General features: G+C 46.7%; 1 protein-coding gene across 5 annotated transcripts in view; it reads left to right on the forward strand.

The window, feature by feature from the left end:
* The first annotated feature begins 4242 nt into the window (after window positions 1–4242).
* LOC138848072 (uncharacterized) overlaps window positions 4243–19151 on the forward strand; it is a 287172-nt gene continuing 272263 nt past the window's right edge. For 4 of the 5 annotated variants that reach the window (XR_016218331.1, XM_089310672.1, XM_089310674.1 and 1 more), the window contains exon 1: window positions 4243–4830. Coding sequence is in view for 3 of the 5 variants with exons in the window: in XM_089310672.1 (XP_089166798.1) it covers window positions 4257–4830 (574 nt within the window). In the remaining 2 variants the exon portion in view is untranslated. Of the gene's footprint in view, window positions 4831–5388; window positions 5645–19151 lie in introns of those variants that run through there. The other variant, XR_016218332.1, reaches the window with a different exon arrangement.

A 19151-nucleotide genomic window follows, 5' to 3' on the forward strand; every position in this document is an offset into this window, starting at 1 on the left:
TGGGCTCTAAGGTAACCAGAGCACATGCCCCATTAGGGCTCAAAGGCAGCACCTGGAGGCTCATTAATGGGTTGCCAGGCAACGGAACAAAGGTGCGGCTGAGGCTGGGCTTAGCAGTTGGCAGGGATCTGAGTGAAGGGCTGAGGCCTCCAGTCGGGAGAGTTCTCGGGGGACAGGGCCCAGGGACCGCTCTCAGGCTTGCCCTGCATGTGCAGTGGTGGGGCGTGATTGGCACACGGAAGGGCACAGCATCCCTGGTGGACAAGTTCTTGTTGTAACTTGGCCTCTGAGGGTTGGGGATTATTTTTCTCAGAAGCACTGAGAACCCATTGGGGATGTTTCTTAATGAGGTATAGGTAAGAAAGGACTTCTTTCTGCTCAACATCTGCTTTTTAAAAATAAGCTTTATTAGTTTATCTTCATTATAAAAAACAAACTTGGAAATTTAAAAAGCAAAAGAAAAGCATGTAATTCTATGTCCCCTGAAGGAAATCCTGTTTTGAATTTGACATCTATGCTCTAAGAAAAAAAAAAGGATTATTCCACATTATAGACATGCTCTTTTATAAGACAATACTTACCTGTTTAACTTGTTGATTTTATAAAAAAATACCTCCATAGAGCAAATATTTATCAATGTTTCTAACTATTCTTTTAATACTCATTAAATCTGCTCTATGTACTGTACTGTCTTTATGCCTTTGTGAGAATCAAAGACAATACCTATTTAAAATTTAGCAACTCCAGCATGGCTGTTTAATTTATATATTCACCAAGAATACATGAGTGCATCTCCACAAACCCTCTGCAGCTCTGGCCATTGTCTGTTCACATTTTTTATTGGCCCTATTGCTTGGGTCTTTTCATGTTTGGGATCCATTTCTTTGTGTCTCTTCAAATGTTTATTTTCCTTTGTATTTCTCTGAGATGTGCCTGTTCCTGTACTCTGTTTGTCATTCCATGGGCCTTGCTTGTGTTTTTCCCATTGATGTATAAAAGCTACCTATATGGCAAAATAGTACTGCTTTCTCTAGTTGTTTTTTCCACACGGACACAAAGATGCCTCTGATCTGTAATATATATACAGCTGAACTGTTGATGTTCTAGGAAGTTGCAAGCTTTCCTTTTAAAATCGAAAAATAAAATTAAAATCCTATCATTTTTGGAAGTTTCCTTTTTATCTCCTGGCCCATAAGAGGGAGGAGAGAACACAGAAGGAAGCCAAAGAGAAATGAGTGCAGAGAGGAGGAGAACACGAGCGAGGGTTCCAGTCCTCACATTACATTCCCAGGAGACTGGACTTACACAGGAATCACCTGGAGACTTGCTAAATGCAGGTATGATGCGGGAGGTCCAGGCTGCCTTGCTCACGGGCTCCCAGGTGAGGCTGATTGTCAGGCCAGCACCCGTGGGCTCAGGGACCACTCTGATTCCCCGGAAATTATCATAAGTTTTGAAAACTCTCTCCTCTCTCTTTTTAAAGCAGAGAGAATCCTAACTGCTTGCTGTGGACAGCCACAGGTCTTTTTTTTTTTTTTTTTTCTTTCGAAAAGAAAAATATGTCCGCTTTCCTGGAGTAACATCCCTGTGCCTCCTAGCCTTGTAGAACATCCCACTAAAGACTTTCCAAGGCCAACGTGCAAGCATAACACGTCCTCTTCTCGGGTCTTCTTGTTAGGCTGGGTAGAATTAAGTTGAGGGGCCAGTATGGAGGTGCAGAGGGTTAAGCTGCCACTTTCGATGCTCGCCTCCCCTATCTGACTGCTGGTTTGATTCCCTGCTGCTCTGCCCACAGTCCAGCTCCCTGCCGATGCAGAGACAGCCGCAGAAAACGAACCAGGTTCTTGGGTCCCTGCTGCCTGGATGGAGTTCCTGGCTCTTGGCTTTAGCCTGGCCCAGCCCTGGCTATTGTAGCCACTGGGAGAGTGACCCAATGGATGCAGGTGCTTGCTCTCTCTCTGTCCTTCTGCATGTCCAATAAATCTTTTTTAAAAAAATTGAGTTAGAGATTAATTGGCCTTTTGGACAGAAGCAGGTTTTTTTTTTTTTTTTTAAGAAGGAACAGCTGTCATTTAAGCTGCCCCTCCCCCTATAATGACCTAATGAATCTGGAAGCAGCAACACAGTCTGAGGACAGGGGCTCAGGAGAGGTGGATTCTGGTCCTGGCTCTAACACAGTTGTTTTGCATCTATTAAACTTTCTTGGCTCGACTTCTTCAACTGCAGAACGGAGATGATAATAGAGCCTTGCTCCGCGGGAAGATTTGGAATAAGAATTTCCCAGAGGGGTCCCTGGACTTTCTCTAGGAGCAGTGACGTCATCCATCTCTTACAACCACCCCTGCACCGCCTGGGCTTTCCAATCTCCAAGCAAGTTTCCACAAAGCTTTTGGCTAACTGCAGAATACATCACAGCAAACGAGGCTCCGGGCACTTCTGCAGGGTCCTGAAGCCAAGAAGTGGCCCGAGCCCTGCTCATGCCGGCACTGTACGGCTGGGGATACGGGCTCCAGCTCCGATTCGAAAGCACACTCATGGACATAGGGCTGCTGACCGAACACAACCAGTGGCTCTAGCAAGGCCACACCGGCACGAGGGAGGGGATGGAAAAGCAGCATTTATGGAGTGTGTTAGCTCCCTTTCCTGCAACAACCCCGGGAGATGGGGAGTGTCCTTCACTCTGGGCAGCAATGGAGTCAACAACTGTCCCAAGGTCACAAGTAGGAAGACCTCAAAGCCCCGATCTGCTCCAGGGGTGTAGCCCAAACCTCAGTCTCACAGCAAAGCAGAGGTGCTCAGAGCAATGGAGACTGGGCAGCGGGGGGAGGGGACCTGCTGACCTTGGGCAGGTCATGCCACTTGGTTAAGGCTGAGGTTTCTCCTGCCAGCACCTCTCACACACAGGCAGTGAGACGGCGCCACTGCTCAGGGCTGGCCCACAGAGAGCCCACTGAGTAGCTCAGGGCTGCCGGCAATACCGACAAACAAACGACAGCCCACCCGTGCCCCCGTCTCATCTGAGGACAGCAAGGCGGGAAGACACAGCCCGTTTCGAAGCTCCACGATGTTGTCAGAGAACAGAGCATCCATCTGTGCCTGCCTTTTTTTGGTGTGTGTGTGTGTGTGTGTCCCTTCTAGCACGGCGTCGGAAGGGGGCAAGGGGCAGGTCGAGGGGGTCCCACCTGGTCCCACGTCTGCCTCCTCCACGTGGCAGCTGCCCCGGGTCTCGGTTGCCCCATGCTGGCCAGCACCCACAGGTGCTCTGCAGGCTCCGACTCCTTGGCCTGCTGCTCCCCACTCTCCCGCCCGGGGTCCAGATGCGGACCCCACCAGACGCGGCTGTCTCTCGGGGCGCACACCCGGGCCCCTGGCCCTTCCCCACTGGGTGATCTCACCCGGTCACCATCACGTGCCCCCGGGCTCCTCCCGGCCGACTCCCAGCAGCAGCAGGCTGGGTGTCACCCTCCAGCCCTCCTCCCGCCACGCGCGGGCCTCTCCGCTCCGGAGCGCTTACTTCACCCCATAAACTCGGCTAATGCTTACCACATGCTCGCCGGGCGGCCGGCCCGCCCTGGCGGGCGCTGAGAAACCCCTCCCATGACGGACCCTTACTCCAGACCCGGGAGCGGCGGAGGCGGCCTGTGCTGCCGGCCCCCAGGACAAACATGACCTTGGACGCCTCTACGAAGCCATGTCCACTCCTCTGAGCAGGCGGCGGCTTTGAACCAAACGGTGCCTTTTGTCCCTAGCGTTTAGGAAACCGATGGCGCCCGTTTCTCGTTTGCAATTACGGCAACTTGGCGCGGAACCCCCACGCCCCCTTCCACTGCGCCCCAAGCGCAGAGCCCCGGGCGGGGAGCAGGGCGGCTCCCAGGGCGCTCGCAGCGGCGAACCCACCCGCCCGCCGCTCCCGCAGGTCTGCGAGGCCCGCCACACCTGCACGTGCCGCACCTGGGCGCCCGCTCCGCCACGGGGCTCGGACGGGCGGCGCCGCCCTGCCCGCGCGCCCGGCCGTGGGGAGCGCGTGCCGTAGACGCGCCGCCTGCAGTCCCCGCCGCGGGTCCCTAGGGGGCGCAGCCGGCGCGGGAAGTCGCCCGAGTCCAGCGCCGCTGCCGGCGCGAAATTGCAGGCGGGCGGGCGCGTCGAGTTTGAAAACAAGCGAGGGCCGTGGGGGCGGGTCCCGGGAGCGGAGCCGCCTCCCTCGGCCAATCAGCGGCGGGCGGCGGGCGCGGGCGGCGCGTGCGGCCGGGCTGTGAATGGGGAGCGGCGGCGGCGGCGGCGGAGGGCGAGAGCCGGCGCGCGGGCGGGCGCACTTTCTCCTCAGCGCCGGGTGGGGGCGGCGGCGGCGGCGGTGCCTCAGCGCCCGGCTGGCCCCTCTCGGACAGCGCGGCGGAGCCCCGCGTTCCGGCCTGGCGGCGGCGGCGGTCGCCCCGGAACTCCGGGCGTCGCGACGAGCGCTGCCCCCGCTGACAACTTCTCCTCCGCCTCGCTCGACCCCCGCCGCGCCCCTCTCGCGGGCACCCGGGACGCCGCCCCTCGGCGCTGGGCGCCGCGTCCACCCGGGGCCGTCCCGGCCGTCCGGTGCGGCGTGGCGCTCCGGGGGGCAGCTCCTCGGCATGGTCCGGGGTGCCCGGCCCTCGGTGACCGCCGGCGGCCCGCCGCCCCCGGAGCGCGCGGGGTCCTGGCCGGGCCCCCGCCTCGGCCGCGAGCGCCCGGGACCCCGCGCGGCGCCAGGCACCGCCGGGCGGCGGGCGGCAAAGTTCAGCCCGGGCCGCGGGCGGTGGGCGCTGCTGCTGCTCCAGCTGCACTTGCTGCGGGCGCTGGCTCAAGGTAGGCGCGGGCCGGGGCCGGGAGTGGGCTCCGGGGAGACGGGCGCCGCCCCGGGGGCGGGCTGCGGAGGTCGCGCGCCGCTTCGGGGTGCAGCGCGGCGAACTTCGCGAGCGCGGGTGCGCGGTGTCCCCTGCCGCCCCCCGCGAGCCGCCGGGCCAGGACTGCGGCGCGCGGGGTGCCCGCTAGACCCACCCGGGGCGGAGGAGGGGCAGGGGAGCGCCTCGAAGCCCACCCTGCAAAAGGAAAGCCTTGCAAGGGGGGGAGCCCCAGGCACCCGCTCCTGGAGAGGCTGCCCGAGTCCGACCCAGCGCGCCGAGCTGGAGCCGCTGGACGGGCGTCGCTCTGTGCCCCCGCGGAGTCTGGGCGGCGGTGCGGGGCTCGCCCCCGCGGACCCCCGACCCCCACCCCCCCACCAGCGTCAGGTGCAGCCGCGCCAGCTGCAGGGCGCCCCCCTCCCGGGCAACCCCGGCCTCCCGCAGCGCCCGCCTGCCCCGAGCCCGACCCCCAGGTGGGACCGAGCGGTCGGTGGAGCAAAACTTTCCGTGCCCACAGCTGTGCGGCTTGGCTTTGTTTCCCTCGCCCCGTGGGCCTCGGTTTGGAACACAGGGGTGATCACTGCAATAGGAAGCGGCGAGCTGCCGGTTCCAGATGACCTCTGGCACGGCGAGGAGGGGTCTCCGTGAAAGGAGCTGTCCCCGGCCGGCCCGAGCCCTTCGCCCGCCCCTCGGCCGGCACCCTGTCCACTGCAGTTCGCTGTCTTACAAGAGGCGGTGGGGGAGAAACAGCCGCCGACATACCACCCATTTCGGATGAGGTCTGTAGGTTAGCCAGGCTCTTCTGCTGTTGGCAGCGCTAGTCCTATTAACTTTGGGCTGTGTTCATTAGCTGTATCCTGGAAAGCCATCGCGGTGAGGAACTGGGTGCTCGGAGGCTGACTGACGTGGGACAGCCTTGAACTCCAGTTCTGCGTCACGTGCGGATGATTTAGCTTACTGCACAGGAAAGGGTTCAAACGCACCAGCATGTTGAGGGTCCGAATTCAAAGCCCGCATGCCACAGTTTAGAAGCGAACTCAACATTTTTAAACTGCTTATCTAATAGTATCTGAATTGTGCCTCCCCCAGGGGTTCATAATGGGTTCCGTGAGGTCTTACTACGTGAAAACAAAACGTCCTGCTTATGCTCAATTTAACTCCAGCATTAGTTGTACAGTTTTCATTTCTATTTGTGCTTCTTGTTTAATATCTTAGTCTGGAAGCAAGGCGTCTGTTAAGTCATTTTGTAAAATGGGATCTGGATTGCCAGAGAAGCCAGGTTTAACTGAAGAAATTGAAATCACTTGATTTGACCTTTAGAATAGAAATGGTGTTTTATTATTGAGTTTCTTTTAAAAAGTGACTTTTTTTAAAAAAAAAGTGACTTGCACTTTACAGTAAGATATTTGCATTTATGTGTTTGAAGATGTGCACAGATTGAAACAGTGGGGAAAATCGGTGGCTTTGTTTTGAAGTTTATTACATGGATGTAAAGTTTTGGTCATTGGCACTCTGAAGGCTGTTTGAAGTATTTTTACAGCTGAAAAATGAATGAAAATACGTTAATTAAAATACTAAGGCAACTGCTAAACTTTCTTAGGGAGGAATATTTTATTCCTTGTCAGTAAAAACATTGGTATCTGTTTTACATTTATATGGTTTGTAAAAGTGTACAGATCTTTTAGTGTAGAATTTCAAATAGATTGTCACAAATTTTAAATTCATTGACAGGTTTCTGTTCTCTGTGCTCTGTGAAATGTGTAATATATCCATCATTTTTTATATCATATTGAAAATTCATATTACAGAGGAGATGTCACCGTTTGACAAAAGCTCATGTATCTTGAAAATGAAAATTCTGGTGCTGCTATAGCGATTTCTGATGGGATGATGAGCCGGTCATATGCAAGGAGTGTGATCTCTTGAATCTTATCAGATACAATGTAATATTCTAAATGGGGTAGTTACCAGTAAGTTGCAACTGGTCATAAGCACCATGTTGTTACTATGTAGCGAGGTGAAGCTATTGGGTAGGCTGGGTCATATCATCCTGGGGGAGAATAAATGCATCCTTTATCAGTATAAGTTACATATAATCAGCAGAAGTTGCAAAAGAAGATATTGTTGACCCTGGAGGCAGTTCAGATCTTACCAAAAACAAAAACAAAAACCACCTTTTTAATGTTCTGGAGTAACTCTGTTCTACATGGTAATAAGGAGTTGCACACAGATTATTGGTGATTATTTAATTGCTTGTGACTTTTCTAGATACTTAGAAAGCCAAATCTTTAACTCTGAAAGGCAGGTGGCAATACACACTCTCTTTATACTTTCTGCTGAGAAGATAGGAGTGGCTTGGGAGAAGGATGGATCCTAAGTATCGCATGTGGTCAGTGGTACCTTTAGCTTGACTGCTGATGTATTGGTTCTGGTGGTTTTCAGGACACATCATAGATGGAGTTTGTACTCATCAGTCCCAGAGGGATAGGAGTGCTCTTGTCAGTTACGGTCCCTGGTTGTTCATAGCATGCAGTTTCTCCCTGCAGTTGTTTCCAGTCTCTGAGGCCAGTGGTTATCAAACTTGGAGCACACACTCTCCCCCACCCACCGGCTCCCTGGGGGATTGGTAAAACTTTAAGGGACCACCTCCTTCTGTGCTAACTTGAGCTGCAGCTTGCTTTCTCTGGAATTGTGGCATACACTTGAGTTTCAGAACCGCTGATGTGCACTGCTTTGTTTCTCCTCACTCCAGTCTGCTGATTTCCCCAGAACTCTCTAAGCTGGTGTTTCTCAAGCGTGGGTGCACATTGGAAGCACTTGGGAGCTTTCAGTGTTGCGCCTCCATCTCTCTTCCAGACTTTGTTGAATGGATTTGAGGTTTGACCTGGGTGTCGAGAGAGCCAGGCTCTCCAGCTGATTAGAATGTGTAGCCAAGTCTAAGAACCGCAGCGCTTAGCCTTTAAGTGAGATCACAGGATTCAGTTTTCCTTCAGACATTGTCCTGGGCGTCCAGTCATCCCCCAAGTCATTCCAGCAGCTTATGGACCTTAAACCTGTCTTTACTAACACCTGTCCCAGGTTCATGATCTCTCTGAGCTACTTGCTTTTAAGCTGCGAGTTCTGTTTATTCCTGTGCAGACTGCTGAGCTCCTACTTGGGTGCTCATCTGGAGCATGCATCATAGTCACCGGTGAAATCCTAAAAATAATTGAAAATTTGAGCTCCACTTGAGGTCTGTTGACTCTCAGAATTGGGCATTTTTTAGAAGTTTGACAAGTGATTCTTGTCTCTCTTGTTACATTTTTATTCTTGTGATGGTTGATCTCATAATCTCTGGGTTCTCTGCCACCCTAGCATGCTTTCCTGTGGCCAGGATCACTGTGTTAAGTCAGTTCCCAGCCCTGGGTGGTCTCCTAATTAGGCTTTTCTGTCAGTTGTTTGCTGGGGAAATTACAGCACAGTGTTAATCGAGGTCACTGCAAGTCTGGTTTCCTTTGAGCCCGCACTGCCTTCTGTGAATCGACAAGTGATTCGTTGCCCCTCTTCCTCTTATCCCTGGCCCCTTCCCCTCACAACTTTAACTTGAGTTTCTAGGAGTCCCAGGCTACCTTGCTTGGGCTGTTGCATATTTAACAGGTGGTTGTTGGCTACCTTGTTGGCCTTGCAAATCCAGTAATAGCCATTATCACCCTGTACATCCAGGAAGCTTCCTGTGCTCTCAAATATTTAGGTGAAACAAAGTGGAAAGACTGCAAGTTAAATGGGTAATTAAGTGATGAATGATAAGTCTTTCTAGTTAAATGTACCAACTGCCTTGTACAAGGGCACTTCAAAAAATTCCTGGAAAAAATGGAAGTATGTTGGCCAGAAAAGTTGTGAAATTCATGCATTTTTTTTCACCATACCCATAGCCATGGGCTTTTTGAGGAGCCCTTGGGTGGTTTTTGCTGCCTAGGATGGGGTGTGTGAGATGGCGTTGGTCTGTGGCAGGCAGTGTCATTCTGCTTGCTCTCTGTCCTTCCTCAAGGTGTCCAGGAGCCGGGAGACTAGGGATATTGCCTGACTACACATAGAGAAGGGAATGCACATAGCAGCAGGAGGAAACAAGCTGGATTGTGATGGCTCATGGCTTCAGTTTCTCTAAGCAACTTAGAAAATAGGAATTCTGAAAGTAGGCCCTTGAAGTCCAATTCATGAAAGCAGAGGGTGGGAATGAAAATCTGGGTGAAAGGGATAGTATGAAGAAGAGGAACACTTAGGTTAGAAAATGCAATACTGTTGATTTCAGTTTTATTGTTTAAATACTCTTGGTATACAATGATACATTGTGTGTAATGTAGGTGAGTATCTTAGTTCATGTAGTCCTTTTATTCTGATTTGACTTCAGTGGTTCTGTAACACATTTTCTTAGTTTCCCCTGAATTTGTACACTTCCCAATTAAAAAGTCATGAACAACTGTACCCATAATCCTGAGGGAGAATATACGGTTAGTTGAGCCTGCAAGTGGCACCTTCTGCCATCCTCTGGTGGCACATAGAAATTACAGTTAAAATTTTTAGTGAATTCCTGAAATGCAAATCCATCATAGTTTGACCATACCTGAGACCTGTTGTGAAGAAGTTTATTGCAATTAATCTTGGAACTTCATTATATTAACACTAGTTTTACTGTATCCAAACATACACACCCACAAATATTTGGGATCATTGCTTCAGGAATCTGTTTATGCATTTGCTGTGTTGGTATTTAGGTGATCTGGCTTCCTGACAGTTCTAAAGCCAGAGACTCATTGCATTAGGCTGGCCCCATTCCCCTGTGGTTATTGTGGGAATGAGAATATTTTTAATAAAGCTTTCCTAGAAACACGATGTAGTGAATGGAGAAGGCATTGGGCTAAGCGCCGGTAGCTCTGGTTTTATTTCGTCTGTGACTGCCTTGCAGTGTGAGCAAGTCGGGTAGCCTCTCTCGCTCTGTTTGCTCGTCTATAAAGAGGGAGGCGGTTAGACTCACTGTTCAAATCTGTTCTGCTCTGATTCTCTGATCTTCTGTATGTTGTCACATCCTTTCTGCCCTCACCAGACTCTCTAAGTGTGTCTCCTCTTTGGGGATTCTGTAATTCCATATGTCTTAGTCCCTGGAATTTAACTCTCTTCATTTTAGTTTGCCAGGTATGTTCAGTGTTGAAGACAGCATTTCTCCTGAGATGCTGCTAACACATGATGCACTTACTCTAGCCTTACAATGGTTCATGCTCAAAATTTTAGGTTCTCTAAAGCAAAGTAGTGGCATAATTTATCAATGTAAGCTGTAAATTTGGAGAATTAAATAAGCATCTTATTTTAAGAAAATTTATCTAAGTGGTCAGAAGAAGAAAGAGTAATGAGATTAATAGAAACCTACCAAAGGTAATTGATGCTCTGAGAGATATAACAAGATATGGGATAGGAATTGGTTGTAAGTGTTGCTGTTTACTGGACAGTGACCATAAGTAATGAAAGAGATTAGTAGTTGGTGTTTGAGTTTTCTGTGCTCAACCTCATGTTGTTTTGGCTTAATTGTCTTCATTATGGACTTTTAGTAAAGCAGAGAGTCCTTAAAATTAACACAAGAATTATTTTTCACTTTAATAGGCTTAGTTGACACTAATGCTCAGGCAATATCTAGTGAAGATACAGCTATCAATCCAGTTTCTTGACAACTGATATGATTTATTTATTTACTGATCTTTGGAGATTAGCTTGTTGAATGGGGCTAAGAAGGTACTTCTTGATGTTTTTGGCTTTGTTATATTTTAAAAAATATTATGATTTTTAATCGAGTAGTCTTTGCAGATGTGAGCTTTAGAAAATGGGCTAGACCCTGGAACTCATATTATGATGCAGAAAAAAAATCAGGTTTTGGTGCAGTGGTGTGCTGCTTTTTCTGAACTCTGTATTCTGGATTTGATTCTTTAGCATGTGAGATTTGCAGTGCTCTGTAAGTTTGATTTAACACAGGTGATGTTTTCAAGAAAAGAATATGGGGAAGTAACCAAAGAGTGACTGTGGTGGCCTAGGGGAGGAATATGAATCCTACTATTGTCTCTGTGACTATTGATAATAATTGGGGATGGGAACTTGAGTACCCCAAGAAATCTGAGTATTTCAGACATGAAATAAGGAATTTTTTTTTATGTCATTGTTGTAACCTAGTCACATTTACACAAGGTGGTCACTTCCAGGGGTGGTAGTGTCTGTGGGTTTGTTTTTTTTTTTTTTCAATGTAGTCATAAATTTATTTGTGGTATGTTTCTGATTGTCAGGGTTTTTTTTCAGAGTGAGGTTCAGTTCTGCCTTGACTTCTCCCTAGATGTTGGAGATGATGCAGAAAGAACAAGATAGTGTGTGACCAAGCCCCTCTGTACGATGGAAGTCAGTGTTGATTTTATATACAAACCACCAGATGGCAACAGAAAAAGTCTTCGCATAGAATATAATCTGTGGTTTCCACAACTCCATTGTTTCTTCTGTGGCACACTACTTTACAACATATTTATGCAATAGGTAAAATTTTTGGTTAAGAACAAGATGAGTTTATAATACTTGATGATGCAATATCACAACTAGGAAAGAGGATGGTGGGGAAGGATCAGTCACCTAGATAGAGTTGGCATTTATGCTGTGTTGTGTGGGCTGTACCCAAAGAAACAGGGACATAACATGATGTGTATTTGTTTAAATGATTATTTATTTGAAAGTCAGTTGAACAGAGAGGGGCAGAGAGAGAGAGAGAGAGAGATACCTACCTGCCATTCGCTGCTGGTTCACTCCCCTACCGGCTGCAACAGATGGAGCTGTGCTGATCTGAAGCCCGGAGCCAGGATCTTTGTCCGGGTCTCTCACGTGGGTACAGGGGCCCAAGGACTTGGGCCATCCTCTACTGCCTTCTCAGGTCTGCCATCCTCCACAGCAGAGAACTGGATCAGAAGTGGAACAGCTTTGACTTGAACTAGCACCCATATGGGATGCCAGCACTGCAGGCAGTGGCATTACCGCTTTGCCACAATGCGGGCCCTGATTTGTATTGTATAGTTATGCTTTTACTTCTGATGTAAATTGTTAGTACTTTAAATTTGAGAGGCAGGGAGAGACAGCTTGTGCTCCAATCTACTGTTCAGTCTTCAGATACCTGCTGTGTTTGGACCAAGACTGAAACCAGCCACCAGGAACTTTTTTTTTTTTTTTTTTTTTTTGACAGAGTGGACAGTGAGAGAGAGACAAAGGTCTTCCTTTGCCATTGGTTCACCCTCCAATAGCCGCCGCGGTCGGCATGCTGCGGCCGGCGCACCGCGCCTATCCAAAGGCAAGAGCCAGGTACTTCTCCTGGTCTCCCATGGGGTGCAGGGCCCAAGCACTTGGGCCATCCTCCACTGCACTCCCGGGCCACAGCAGAGAGCTGGCCTGGAAGAGGGGCAACCTGGACAGAATCTGGCACCCTGACCGGGACTAGAACCCGGTGTGCCGGCGCCGCAAGGCGGAGAATTAGCCTACTGAGCTACGGCCACCAGGAACTTGATCTGGGTCTCGCGTGTGAGTGGCAGGGACCCAATTACTTGAGCCATCATTGCTACTTCTAGGATTTGGATTAGCAGAAGCTGGGCTCTGGAGCCAGAGCTGAGCATTGAGCCCCAGTACTCTAATAGGGACACAGGTGTCTTAACTGGAAGGGCAAATGCCTGCCCCTGATTTTTTTTTTTTTTTCCAGATTTCATCCAGCCCTTACTGTGATGGTTTGGAGAACATAAAGGAAAGCATGGGCTTGACCTAAAGCATTTTATGTAACATCTTTAAATGGAAGAGGTGCATGAGTTTACAAACATAGACTGTATGTATATATATGCTAGGCAAAGGTATTTTTTACTTTATGTGGAATTTCAGTTTTTGCTTTGTAGGTATACTATAAGTGTGTTACCATAGTTCTTTCAAAGCCTTTTTCTTAGCAAAGAATCTTGGTTGCAAGCTAGAAACTTAGTCTGAACTACTTTAGAGAAAAAGGGTTTTTCTGGAAGGGTCCTGGGGTATCACAGTGTAATGAGAAAAATACCTTGAAATGTGGGCAGGTTTAGGTTTCTGCTCTGCTTCAGGAGTCACTGGAGCCAAGTGCTGAAAACCTCAGGTGCTGTCCTTTTAGTCATCATCTCTCAGTTTGCTCCTCTTTCTGTCCTGGCATCATTTTTGGCTCACTGCAAATTGCTTTGTTACTGAAACCCAGATGTCACCAATACTTGCATTCCTATAGTTTCAGACTCTGGAATAAAGATGGACTTAAAGCTATGATTTTGAGTCTCAAATTGATGAAAAAATAAGATTTGTATTTTTAAATCATCTTTTGGGGAGGATGTGCTTTTTTGGTTTGTTTTGCACAGTGGAGAATGGGTTAAAAATCATCAATTATTTTTCACTTTATGTTTCTGTGTGGGAGCAAACTGTTGAAATCTTAATGTGTACTAAACTGATCTTCTGTATATAAAGAGAATCGAAAATGAATCCTCATGTGAATGGAAGGGGAGAGGGGATGGGAAAGGGGAGGGTTGCGGGTGGGAGGGACGTTATGGGGGGGAAGCCATTGTAATCCATAAGCCGTACTTTGGAAATTTATATTCATTAAATAAAAGTTAAAAAAAAAAGGGAATATCATTATGTTCTTAGACCTGTAAATACAAATCATGTTAACCTGTTAAAAAATTAATTAAAATTAATATAAAAATAAAAAAAAGAAATGAGAATGCAGATGAGTTAGGCTGTAGCAGCTGGGCAAGGGTGGTTCTTGGGCTGGAGGAAGGTGGATGCCATAGAGGTTAGAGAGGAAGAAGATGGTCAGAATTTGGTCATAGGTTGCAGATGTAGGTGAGTGAGAAAATAAGAGTGATTTCTGGTTTCTGACTTGCATGACTGGTTGGTTAGTAAGTTTTTCACTGTGATTGGACCACCACAGCATGGGCAGTGTGATCCTGATTTTGGTTTTGAGTGCATTAGTGTGAGGTCCCTGTAGAAGAAACCAGGCAGAGCTTTTAAGAGGCTGTTTGGGGCTGGCGCCGTGGCTCACTGGGCTAATCCTCCGCCTTGCGGTGCCGGCACACCGGGTTCTAGTCCCGGTCGGGGCACCGGATTCTGTCCCGGTTGCCCCTCTTCCAGGCCAGCTCTCTGCTGTGGCCAGGGAGTGCAGTGGAGGATGGCCCAAGTGCTTGGGCCCTGCACCCCATGGGAGACCAGGAGAAGTACCTGGCTCCTGATTTCGGATCAGCACGGTGCGCCGGCTGCAGCGCGCTGGCCGCGGCGGCCATTGGAGGGTGAACCAACGGCAAAGGAAGACCTTTCTCTCTCTCTCTCTCTCACTGTCCACTCTGCCTGTTAAAAAATAAAAATAATAAAAAAAAAAAGAGGCTGTTTGGATGGATGGTTTTTACAATCACAGGAAGGGTAGGGGCTTTGGGTACAAGTGCTTGTGGAGATAATATACACTGTTTAAGAGGCTGGACTTGGTATAACATAAAACTGACTCAGCCTCTTGCTAGCTGTGTTTTCTTGAGTTGGCTACTTAATCTTCGCGCTTTATTTTCCTCATCCCTGAAGAATTGTGTAGTAGTTGAACCTTCTTCATACAGGTATTGTGAGGATCAACTGATAACAGGTGAGGTGTTTCGCACCTTATCAAGTACATAGTATGCAGTTAGTACTTGTGAGGTGGTGTTACTGTTTACACGTTGGTGGCAAGAAATCCACAAAATGTCTTCTCATAGTATTAGTGAATAATGAGTCACTGTATTGGAGATGGAGAATGTGAATGCTTCATATAAGGAGAGAGATTATAGGAATATTAATCTGATTATGGTTTACTGGAAGAATTATAGAGGGGAGAGTTAAGGGCATATATTAGGAAGTGATTGATAACATAGCGATAACAAATATATGACCGGGGCTGGTGCTGTGGTGGAGTGGGCTAAGCCACCGCCTTCAGTGCTGGTATCCCACATGGGCGATGGTTGAGTCCCAGCTGCTCCACTTCCAATCCAGCTCTCTGCTGTGTCCTGGGAAATCAGTAGAAGATGGCCCAGTGCTTGGGCCCCTGCACCCCCGTAGGAGATTTGGCAGAAGCTCCTGGCTTCTGCTGTTGCTACCATCTGGGGAGTGAACAAGCAGATGGAAGACCCCTCTCTCTCTCTCTCCCTCCCTCCCTCCCTCCCTCCAACTCTGCCTTTCAAATAAATAAATAAATCTTAAAAAAATAAATTGAACAGTAAAGAAAAAATGAGGTAGTGTTGGAATAGAAAAACTGGAATGATCAAAAAATATTGCTGCAGAGAGGTGAATGAGATGAGTACTAAAAAGACCATTGGATTCATTGATTAGATGGGAAATGGTGATCTTTTCCAGTCTTCTGATTTCACTAAAATTCTAGGAGTGAGATATAAGATGAATTAGAATTATTAAATGAGTAGACAGGCATTTGAAATAGTGACAAAATGATTTTAGTATGTCTTGGGAATTTTTTTTTACCCCAAATTTGAAAGTTGTTGTCAAGGCTGAAAAAAATGTAGGCCATTGTCATTGGCAAAATGGAAGTAATCATCACAATTCTCTGAAGTTAATGTTCCAGCTTCGTATGTTCTAACTACTGGAGGCTTCCAGCGACATTGCCAACACAGCTCATATGGAGACTGCCCATCTTACTCTCCTATAAGCACCGAAATTGCTGACAAAATATAGCAACAATAGTCCGAAGCATTTGCGAGCTTGACTTGTGCCAGAGGTGAAAACTGACAGCTGGGAGGGTACAAGTGCCACATCTTGGTCTGGAGGGTCTCTTGAAGGAGCAGAGGAGGTGTGAGGCCTGCATACAGTAGGAGGGTGGAGTGGAGGTCCTTCAGCACAGACTCATGGTGGGCTGTTGCATCTGTGAGAGAAGGCTGAGAACAACTTGACTGCTAGTCTGAGAAAGTGCAGAGAACCTTGTCCTTCAGGGCTGGTGGTAATTGGGATTAATAATAAACAGTAAACCAACAAGACATCTAAATTCCAAAGCTGCAGCTCACAATGGGAGTGAGTTCAAATCCACAGTTTCTTAAAATCTAACCGTCAAGCTGAGAAATTAGCACAGAACCTAGCCCACAACTGTGGACACTAGTAGAGCCCTTAGAAGGAACTGTGATGCTGTCCTGCAGAGCCAGGTCATTGTGTCTACTGAAGAAACAGCTCATGCCGAAGCTGAGCTCACAGTACACAACTGTCCAGCCACACAATGAAGTGAATTACTGTGAAAGAGAGCAGAGTATCAATAGGATAATTAGTACTTCAGTAGGTAGAGATGCTAGGACATGTGAAAGAGATTATTTATTTAAAATGATTGGAGATAAGAGGGAAGACCCCAGTGAAAGAGTGCAGATGAGAAAAAGAACATGGAAAAGAACCAAATTGAATTCTTAGAAATGGAAATTATAGTCATTAAATTTTAAAAAGTAACCTCAATGGGCAGGTTAAATAGTTGAGTAGATATAATTGAAGAGAAAACTATTGATTTTAAAGGAGATTGGATCAGACTGCTTGGAATACAGTACTGAGGAATAAAGAATGGAAAATGAGAAGTTAAAGCTCATGAACTTTAGAATGAGAGGTTCAGTATTACCTTCTGTGAATTTCCAGAAGTAGGGAGTAGGGGAGGAACTATTAGAGATAAATGGGTGAGAAATCTTTCACATTCATTGCAAGGCCCGAGTTCTTAGGGTCCAGAAGCGTAGTGAACATCAAGCAGGATTGAAACAAAGTCAAGCCTAGACACAGCGTAGGTGCAACACTAGGAAACAAACACCTGAGGACAGTGGATGTCTGCATCGGCAGGTGACTGTAGGAAATGACAGTGTATTTTGTTCTTGTAATTTGCTGATGGTGGATTCTAAGTGTTCCTGCTACAAAAAAGTTTGTGAACTACTGGGCATTGTAATTGACTTTAGCCATTCTGCAGTGTATATTTATTTCAAAACAACATAGTATACATGATAAGTGTGGTTTTTGTCAATTAAGGAGAGCATAGGTAATTCAGTTTGCTTTAGCAAGTAAGGTGTATAAGGCAGTAAAAGCATAATGATAAATAAAATTGTTTGTTACTTCATGGGGCTTACATTTGATTAGGGCAGAGATGCACTGATACTTAGATACTGCAGTGCAGTTCACCCTGGCTGGTGGAGGGGTTGGGGTGAGGTGGAAGCTTTAAAGCCACAGAGAGTCTGAGAGATCAGCTTTTGGGACATGAATGGGGTAGAAGTAGCAGGCCCTGCTTGAGGTGCAGCGATTCGGAGAACAGAGATGAAAGAGGAAGAAAGACTGAGCCAGAGGACTTGAACTTGGTGCTTATATAATAGGATTCTTGCTGAACAGGTGCCAAACATCAAGCCCTCCATGTTTAGGCAGTGAATTTCAAGTTACATTCTGAACTGGGGTTTTGCTGCCATGGATAGGGGAAGACAAAACTTGGGTCTTCTTGGCTTTCAGCTACTTTAAATGCCAAAAGGATAAGGTATTTTTAGCAACAATTCAAAGCAGCATATACATGGAAAAGTACATGGTTAAGATAACCTTAGTGCTTGAGAGTTAAGGACAGTTGAGAATGCAGTCATTTTCATTGATGAGGTCACTTGATATTTAGTTGGCTAATGGTTGCTCACCAACAACTCCTTAACTTTGAAAGTTACTTATGTCTAATGTGGAGGATTACAGTTCGTCAAAAATTGTCTACATTTCTAACTGCTGTTTTCTGTGCAACCAGAAGCATGAAACAAGGTGTGGTATGCTTCTATGTAGATAAATTCTTCACAGCACATAAAAAATTTAGCATTTATTAGCTGTGACTAAAACTTAGAAAAAAATTCCCAAGTACTTGGCCTTCAAAGTTTTTGTTTCTTGGATGAATAAACTGAGTTTCATTTTAGATACCCTTGGCAACAAAAGAGATTTTTAAAAAACAATGCCAACCTCATTTGGCATGTGAATAAATTATCCCAAATCAGTTAGTGAGGACACATTGGGCGACCTAACCTGCTCTGTGATTTTGCTTTTATGGTATAGGCAGGGTTGGCTTGAGTCCTCTGTCTCTTGTGTTCCAGTCAACACCAGGTGATCCTGGCCAAAATGAAGAGGATCTGAATCTTTCTGGCTGCTTTTTTAGTGGATCATATAGCATGTATGAGGACTACAGTACTGTGTAGGTTTTAGGAAGGGTGCTGTAGAGTGGCTCCAGTTGACACGAAAAGTGTTCAGCATATATGAGAGGTCTTGGAGATGTTCATGGAAAATGTATACTATGAAAAAACTGCATGGATTTCTCATTTTCTTTGTGTCAAAGAGCTCATCTTTTAAATTTGATTTTCCATGAACTTTTGAAGTGCCTCTGTACAGTGGAAAAGGATCTGGAGCCAGAACATTGAGATGGCAGTTGCCTCTTGGTGAGTAGGATTGTGGGTCTTTCCTTTTATTTGTCTCTGTTTTCTGATCTTCTTTGATGAGCATCTGTTGCTTTTTAAAGAAGGAATGATGTAAAATCTCAGAAAAACAAAGTAATGGGGATATAACATTAGGTAAACAGCAAGTAAGAAATTACTTGTTTTTTTATAGTGTAATGAGTATGGTTGAAGGAGTAGGCCAGCCTGCTTGACACAGTTATCTCTGTGTTGTAGAGGGGGAGGAATATTCTTTTCTTTTTCAATAGTCTGTTTCAAACAGTAAACATTTGTAACCTTTTTAAATTATGAAAGCAATTAAAATTGAATGCAATGTGGTGTTAGTGGATTTTAGGAGGAATCGGGAATTAAGGAGTTAATTGGTTCATCCTGAGAGCATGTGAGTGGACATTGGATTTTAGTGCTTGTTTTCTATTTGAGCTTAAATTAAATTCTGTTTGAACTTAAATTATTGTTTGGGGCCTTATTTTGTTCATGTATTTGAAAAAGGCATGCCATGCCGTTTCTTAAGTTACAGGCTCATTGTAAGAACAAAAAATTCCTTTGAAAGATGAATTGATAAACATATTTGTACCATTGATTTCTGGTTAGTGCTGTTTAATCTTTATGATTCTACTGTCAGATTCTCCCAATAACAACTCTGATATGGAATCTATGTAGTACATTGACTTTTTTTATGGTGGTATGCACAGTAATATTTGAAACATGTAGTTGTAAGTGAAAATTTTTGAATTTAAATGTTCATGAATTTAGTATGTAGAGTATTTGAGTTTTTTAAATATACAAATGTAAATTA

This window comes from Oryctolagus cuniculus, chromosome 12 (assembly GCF_051225735.1).
Source record: "Oryctolagus cuniculus isolate XC-2025 breed Fujian yellow rabbit chromosome 12, ASM5122573v1, whole genome shotgun sequence".
Classification (NCBI taxonomy): domain Eukaryota; kingdom Metazoa; phylum Chordata; class Mammalia; order Lagomorpha; family Leporidae; genus Oryctolagus; species Oryctolagus cuniculus.